Source organism: Sus scrofa, chromosome 7 (genome assembly GCF_000003025.6).
Source record: "Sus scrofa isolate TJ Tabasco breed Duroc chromosome 7, Sscrofa11.1, whole genome shotgun sequence".
NCBI lineage: Eukaryota > Metazoa > Chordata > Mammalia > Artiodactyla > Suidae > Sus > Sus scrofa.
The window spans coordinates 91,183-98,457 of NC_010449.5; the positions used below are offsets into that span (position 1 = coordinate 91,183).

Below are 7,275 nucleotides of genomic sequence, written 5' to 3' on the forward strand. Positions count from 1 at the left end.
GCCCTGGCAGGCAGGACCTGTCCACCTTGAGGGAGAGCAGGTGGAGTGGGGATAGTGAGGTTTTCAGACGTCAGAAGTGGGGCCCCATACTGGGGGCACCTCTGTATCTGGGGGCTGTGATGCCCATGGCTGCTTAGCTGGTCACTGTGCTGCTGGGTGTTGAGAGGCCCAGACTGAGTGGGGCTCAGCAGGCCTGGCCTGCCAACAAGTCAGTGGCATCTGTATGTTTCAGGGGCTCCTTGCTCTCGGAGAACTGAAAATCCCAGCCGAGCCACCTCCCGGGCCTCAGCACCGTGGGTCGGATTCAAACCAAGGCCGATCTGGCCCCAGACAGTGACCGGGGTCTGAAGCTGTGGCCTCAGGACCTTTTCCAGAAACCTCAAGCGGATTTTTCTTTTCATCATTCGTTGAGTAAACTAGAAAGCTGTCACTTCTCTCTTTTCTCTCCCCCAGGACAAGACATTTCAAGGAAAGCATCCAGTTCATCCACGAGTGCCGACTCAGGGGCGAGGGCTGCCTGGTGCACTGGTACGTGTGCTGAGCGTGCTCTCTGTGTGCAAGCCTAGCCCCACCCCATCGCCAGCACCTGCCTGCCCGCCCAGCTGCTCACTAGTCCTTGCTTTGCTGAAAGAGAACCAGACATTTTTCTTCCCTTTTCACCTAGGATTTTCATTTTCTCAGGTTTCTGCAGGGACTGTCAGGGTTACTGGACAACAGAAACTCCTTTTCCAGCCTGCTCCTGACATTCGTCAGAACACAGGCCCAGCTCAGTGGCCTTTCCAAGCACTGTTTCTTTCTGGAGAGTTTCGATTGCATATGTGGGTGTTTAGCATTGCATTGCCGTCACACCAAAGTGACCATTTCTTCTCTGTTTACAGATTGGGGCTTTTAGGTGTTTGGGGCGTACACTTTGAATAGGTTCTTAGCTTATGGGCAGCCACCCCTGCAGTCCCCTCCACTCTGCAGTGTGTTTACACACACTGAGCACACACGTGGCACAGAGAAAGCTCTGCCAACGCCCTTAATGCTGGACGGCGCCCCACGCCTGACGCACAGCCGGCACGCAGGTCCTGTGGGCCCTCATTTCATCACTGCTAGTGCGCCTGCTGATAACCAAGCCCATAAAGAGAGCAGACCAGTGCTCCCCATGATGACCAGTGCATGTAGGGAACCAGCAGCTGGCGCTCTGGAGAAACCTGCTGTCCTTGAAGTCCCCTCTCTCTTGAACGAGGTTTGCGCGGAGTTTACTGAGAGCTTAGCAGTCATCTGCGTTACCCCCAAGAAGCCGCTCCTGCAGTGGAAGCTCCCTGGAGGTGCGAGGGCTGCTTAGGGAGCGTTGCTGCCCTGGCAGAGGGGACAGGGGTCCGCCGCGTGGCGCCCTGTGGAGCCTCGTGGAAACCGCAGCTGGTTCCGAGGCAGTTGAAAAGACGGCATTGGATACTTCGATGGCTTTACTTCAAAGTATCCGATGGTTCTGCTCTGTTATACACTTCTTGAAATAGTGCGATTCTTCATTTTACTTGTAGAAAGAGCATGCAATAGGCACAGATTGCAGGCTTTGTGACCCTCGCTCACTTTGGCTTTGAAGCGCTTTGAGGGGCAGGCAGAGTCTCACGGGCTCTGGAGTCCTGTGCCTGGTGAGGTAGGGCCACCCGGGTGCAGCCCAAGAGGATTTTTTTTTTTTGAGGCTCTCTCAGTATTTCTGGTACTCACCCCAAGGAAAGAACCACTACCTGAGAGTGGTTTTACTGTTATTATTTATATTTGAATATGAGCAGGCCTGATATTCTAGGAATTCGTATTTCATGCAGTTGTATAAATCTGAAGATAGGCTTTTCTAAAAATGAGAAATTTTCTAAACTTCCCCATCATAAACCGTTGCTGAGCACTCCAAGTCTGACGCAGCACAACCTCTCTGTGACCGCTTTAATTTGCATGTGCATTTAAAATTTGTCCCCTTACTCAGCCTGCTAGAGAAAATTGACCGTTATTGCCTGCAATGTCCCCTGACCCTGCCCCTCAGAACATGTGGAATGTGCCCACTCGGCTCGGCCTAGGCGTGTAAGGCACACAGCATCTTTGGTAAGGGCTTCTGAAATGAATGAGTTTCTTAAGTGATAGACTTGGTCCTTATAGATCTAAGAAAACCAGACTTTAAAAATGTGAAGCCTCAAAAGTTGCGGGTTATAAATGGGCTTATTGCTTAGATCCTGGACCACTCAAGTTCCCTCGATGGGCGTTAGTTGTTTTATTTGTCCGAGGGAGATGGCGAGTCTCTGAAGAGGGGCTCAGAAGCGTCAAACAGAGTGTCCAGAGCCATAGCCAGTAGAAAACCCTTACAAAACCGAGGCCAGCAGAGGTAAAGAAAGCCTAAGCTTCTGGTGTCGCGAAGCAGAGAGAGGCTGCTATGTTCTGAGTCCGCCCCCGGCCCCACACTGGCTTGCTGCCCACTCACAGTCCAAGGCAGGAGGGCTCCCGAATGCGCCCTCCCAGTGCCCTGACCCTCCCGTGCTGCGTGGCTCTCGACCCTGCAGCCTCGCCGGCGTCTCTAGGAGCGTCACTCTGGTGGTTGCCTACGTCATGACGGTCACGGACCTCGGCTGGGAGGATGCCCTGCACACCGTGCGGGCAGGCAGGTCCTGCGCCAACCCCAACCTGGGCTTCCAGAGGCAGCTCCAGGAGTTTGAGGAGCACCACGTCCATCAGGTAACCATGGTGAAGGGCTTGGCAGTGGCAGCGGCAGCCCCTGGCAGAGGCCCGGTCTTTCTGTGCACGCCCAGAACCGTGCCTGCCGGGGGAGGCCCTGGGGCTGCCTGGTCTGGGACCCTTCATGCCCACTGCTTCCATCGCCGTCCCCGTTCTCCGGGTTCACCTGCTGCTGCAGAGCGTCCCTCCCCCTCGGTAGCTTCAGTTCCTCTGCCTTGGGTCAGGCTTGCGTTGATGTGCTCAGGCCCAAACCTGGAAGAAGCAATTACTTCTCTTCCTTGACCCCAACTGGCCGGCCTTGGAGCTGACTGCCCGATGCCCACTGGTTCCCTGTTCAGAGCGGCAAAACCCATGCCACCTGGCCACAGGGAGCAGTCTGGGTGATGCAGCATGTGACATCCTGGTTTGTCCACTTCCCCAGTACCGGCAATGGCTGAAGGAGGAGTACGGAGAGAGCCCCTTGCGGGATGCAGAAGAAGCCAGAAGCATCCTGGGTAAATACAAAGAGCAGGGGCGCGCTGAGCCCCAGCCTGGCGCCGGGCGCTGGGGTGGCCTCTCGGCCCTGCCTCCTCTGGCCCACGGCGGCTACACCACAGAGACCTAGCCAGGCCCCGGCCAGTCTTCCTGCCAGCTGCCCTGGTTGCCGGCTGCACGCAAGGACTGGAAGGGGTGTCCAGGTGGATCCAGGCCCCTCCCGAGACCCCACTAGCCCTGCCACCACCCACGCTGCCCCCGCCCCAGCTTCTGCACTGTCTGGATGCTGCTGCCTTTCCTGCCTGTGGGCGAGCCGGAGCGCATGTACACATGTGGGTGAGCGTGTCTGTGCGTGAGTGGGAGCTCTGGATGTTCATGCTGCGGGAAGCATCACGAGGTCCACGCTGCCAGGACAGGTCCTGCTGCCCTTCCCTCGTCCATGATCCCCTGGGAAGGCACTTGGAGTTGACCTTGGAAAAGCTATTCAGCCAAAGAAGCCTGTGCCTGTGAGCAGACAGCAAGGAGAACTCGGGGTGCCCGCTCCGCCCCCTGAGGGTGGTTCCAGGGCTCTGGGGCGGGGTGGGGGTTGCATGTCCCTGGGCGATGAGGATGGGGCCTCCTCGATTCTGACGAGCCGCCATCCCCCTCGAGCCTGCCCTGCCCAGCCCTTGGCGTCCGAGTCCTCCCTGCATGTGTCCTCCTCACCGAGCACACTGGCTGCGGGGAGAGCAGCCCAGACGCCCCCCACCCCCCGTCCAGCTTCCCCCGCTTCCGGCCTCCTGCTCCCCTCATTCTTCTGGGGCCTCTGCACGAAGTTCGCATGTACCCTTGGGATTTGGGAAGCAAGAGCGGTCCTTAGACACCGTCATAGTTTGCGTCTAAGCATACATTTAGAAATGCCTGAGCACTTCCTACACGCCTTTGTGATTGCTGTGGATTTGGTATTTGATCTCAGCTACCTCATTAAAGCGTTTTTGAAAAGGTGTTTTTCATTGTTCCAAGTGCCTCTGCCTCACAGTTGAAACATTCCATCGCAGTTGCTTTTGAAGCCAAAGGGAAAAGGGTCATGTTCACTGGGCTGCGGGAGCGCTTTCCGGTGGGTAAATCTGACATCAGGCCAAGCTGGCCAGCCCGGCAAGACGTGCAGTTTGCAGCTTGGGCTTTGCGCCTCGCTCCACGCCGCCCCTGCCGCTCGTGGGGAGCAGTCCCGTGGTCCAGCCCTTTGTACTGACTCGGACGGTTTAAGCACGCAGAGCTGCAAGAATGAAAAAGCGTTCTTGGCCTCTCCCTAAAAAGATGTTGCAACACAGTTTCTCCGAATTCCACCACAAAAAGCCCCCTGAATAAGAAGAGCAGCTTTCCCTGTGTGTGGAGGGTGGACACAGGTGAGCTTCTGGGAGGCTGGGATGCCCTGATGCCACACACACACTCGCGCAGGCCCCCATGGATGGGAGGGCGGTGTGGGTGTGGATCTACCCACCTGCACCCAAGACAATTGCCTCTAAAGTGATTCTTTCCTTAAACCCCAAAGTGTAACTATGCTAACAGAAAAAGGAGTTAGGAATCAGCTGGATGCATGTGTAAGTGAAGGTGGGTGGTCCCACATCTTGCAATGTTGCTTTAATACTTGTCACCAGTGACGTTCTTTCTTCATAGCCACCCCGGGGATTCTGGAGCACTGGGCCTTTCTCAGAAGACCTCTTGCATGTACCCGAACTTTCTGAAATACTGCAAAGCCACAGAGTTGAGGCTGGTGCTGCCAAGAAGAAAAGCAACCAGAGTTCCTATTAAGTGTCCAGAAGTGCTTTGTGAACTTGCCTGCTTTCGTTGAAACAATACGTGTGCAATTGTGTTGTTCTGTGTTGGGCCGTGTACTCCCTCCTTGGCAAGAGAACAGTCTCTACCTAATCCCGCTGCGTTGGCTCCTTTTTTGCCCTTAACTCTGCTGCTCCCAGGGCAGCTCAGGGCCCTGCTGTCCCGTCCAGGGCCCATGCAAGGTCATGGTCACTGCTTCTGAGGGCCCTGCTCCCTGGGAACTGTCTCCTGGGGTCTGTGGCCTTCACCACATGTGCCCCTGTTTGTTGGTAAAGGGCAGCTGGCCACTGCTGGCCCACGGCCACCTTTTCCTTAGCTGGGCGGGGACCCCACAAGGCATGTGGGAGGCTGCCCCTGGCAGGGGGGCTGCTGTGTTTTAAGGCCACTGTCTTCATCCAGAAGGAGGGGTGGTGACAGCAGGAGACACAACCACAGTCCCCAGGAAAGGAAGTGGACCCCCACAAACAGAGGGCAGCCAGGGGACCCAGGCGCTCCAGGACACCCTGTGCGGGTCCCGGGCCCTCTCCTTATTTTGTGTTCTGCTTCAATTTGAAGGACACTACTGATGGGAGGAGCAATTTAAGTCAATCTCCCAGCATTTTCTTGTCTAAACCTAGCGGAGGAAGAAGGAAATTTCCCTTTTTACTTGAAGGATGGGTTTGACTAAACTAAAGGAGCTGACATGTGTGGGCTCCTTCACTGAAGGTGGCTTGGCCTGCGTTCTGAGTCTGATGCCTGGATACTCCTGGCAGGGGCGAGACAGGGCTGGGTATGGGGTGAAGAGGGCACCCTCTGTGGGGAAGCGGCCCCTGACAAGGTGTGGGATGACAGCACGGATCCCCGTTGGGATTCAACTGCTTATCCTGACCCAACAGGCCTGCCTGGGATCGAGGTGCCGGGCCAGGCCTCAAGCCCCGACATGTCCCCCAGGCCCATGTGAGGAGGTGCCAGAACAGTGGCTGAGCCCCGGGCAGAGCCTCGGAGGACCCCAGTGGTGCGCAGGGCAGGAGGCACCGGTGCTGGGGAAATAGGTTTTCTGGCTACGGCTCAGCCCCATGGGGTCCCTCTCCCATGGCCCAATGTCCCAGCACCGGCGACAAGCCCTGGTAATTGTCTGGTGTTCTGAGGTCACAAAGTGTCACCTTAGGAACCCGCAGAGAAGACATTCACCTGAGGCTCAGAGAGCGCTGTTTTGCTTGAACCTGGGTCTTTCGACCCCAAACCAGTGGAGAGGGTGAGAGGGAGGGCGGTACCCCGGGCTTTGCTCTTAGGCCCCTCGCACTGTGCCTGGCTGTCTAACCAGAAGCTCCTGTTCACCTGCTCCCCGCAGTCTCGCCAGCGGTTGTTTGGGGCTGTTGTGGCTGGCGGGCCAGTCCTCCATTGCTGAAAGCTCACGGACCTGTTTCACTTAGGCTGGTGGTGACCTTGCTTAGATGTCAGAGCCAGAGGCCCCCTCTGTGTTCCTGTCCAGGCCAGGTGTTGGGGCCACACGGTGAACTCTCCCCGCCCCAAGGGCCCTACCTTGTCAGCGGAGGAGGCCTTGTTCCCAGCAGTTTTCTGAGGCTGCCCCTGCTGAGGTTTCCTTTGAACACAGGTCTGTCCAGCCTGGCCTCAGAACTCGGCCCCCGTGGAGGAGGCTGCACCGCCGCTGTCCATTTGTCATCGGCTGGTTTGCTTGACGAGTGCTTATTTGTCCCAGCAGGCACTGTGGGACTCAGGGTGGACACACAGACCTGCCTCTGATTCTCAGAAAGACGAGCCTGGAGGACTGTCAGTTGGGACACTGGCCGTTACAGGGCGGGCCACCGGCACTGTTGCGGGTGCTCCTGGTGCGGTGGGGGGAGGGGAGGGGAGCAACGGCCGCAGCGGGGGCCGAGGGAGCCCAGGTGCTGGATTGGAGGCCTAAAGCACGCGTGCCGGGGTGACCTGGCCCCGTGGGCAGAGGATCCGGGCAGAGGCCAGCATGTGTGTGGAACTGGCATCTGGTGTGACTGGAGCAGGCGCAGGGGCTGGGCGGTGATGAGAAGTCCAGACACAGCTGTGGAAACAGGTGGAGGCCCAGGGTTTCACCATCTCCTTGGTGCCTTCGGCCCAGTAACTGAATCACTTCTGACACTGGCCCTGGAGCTGACCAGGCTCAGAGGGACAGGGCCCCAGTCATGGAGCCATGCAAGCAGTGTGGACGCCGTTGTGGAGAGGGCTGGCTGACCATGCGGAGGACACAGGTGCCGTGATGGATGGGGGTGTCGGGAGGCAGCAGTGACGCCGGCCGGGTGGGAG

The 7,275-nt window shown here is 57.5% G+C and overlaps 1 protein-coding gene across 15 annotated transcripts in view; it reads left to right on the forward strand.

Moving 5' to 3' along the window:
• DUSP22 (dual specificity phosphatase 22) overlaps window positions 1-5,088 on the forward strand; it is a 52,834-nt gene extending 47,746 nt beyond the window's left edge. For 12 of the 15 annotated variants that reach the window (XR_002346207.1, XR_002346215.1, XR_002346210.1 and 9 more), the window contains 4 exons: window positions 454-528; window positions 2,535-2,706; window positions 3,128-4,565; window positions 4,837-5,088. Coding sequence is in view for 3 of the 15 variants with exons in the window: in XM_021100091.1 (XP_020955750.1) it covers window positions 454-528; window positions 2,535-2,706; window positions 3,128-3,200; window positions 4,218-4,411 (514 nt within the window). In the remaining 12 variants the exon portion in view is untranslated. Of the gene's footprint in view, window positions 1-453; window positions 529-2,534; window positions 2,707-3,127; window positions 4,566-4,836 lie in introns of those variants that run through there. The other 3 variants (XM_021100090.1, XM_021100091.1, XM_021100089.1) reach the window with 3 other exon arrangements.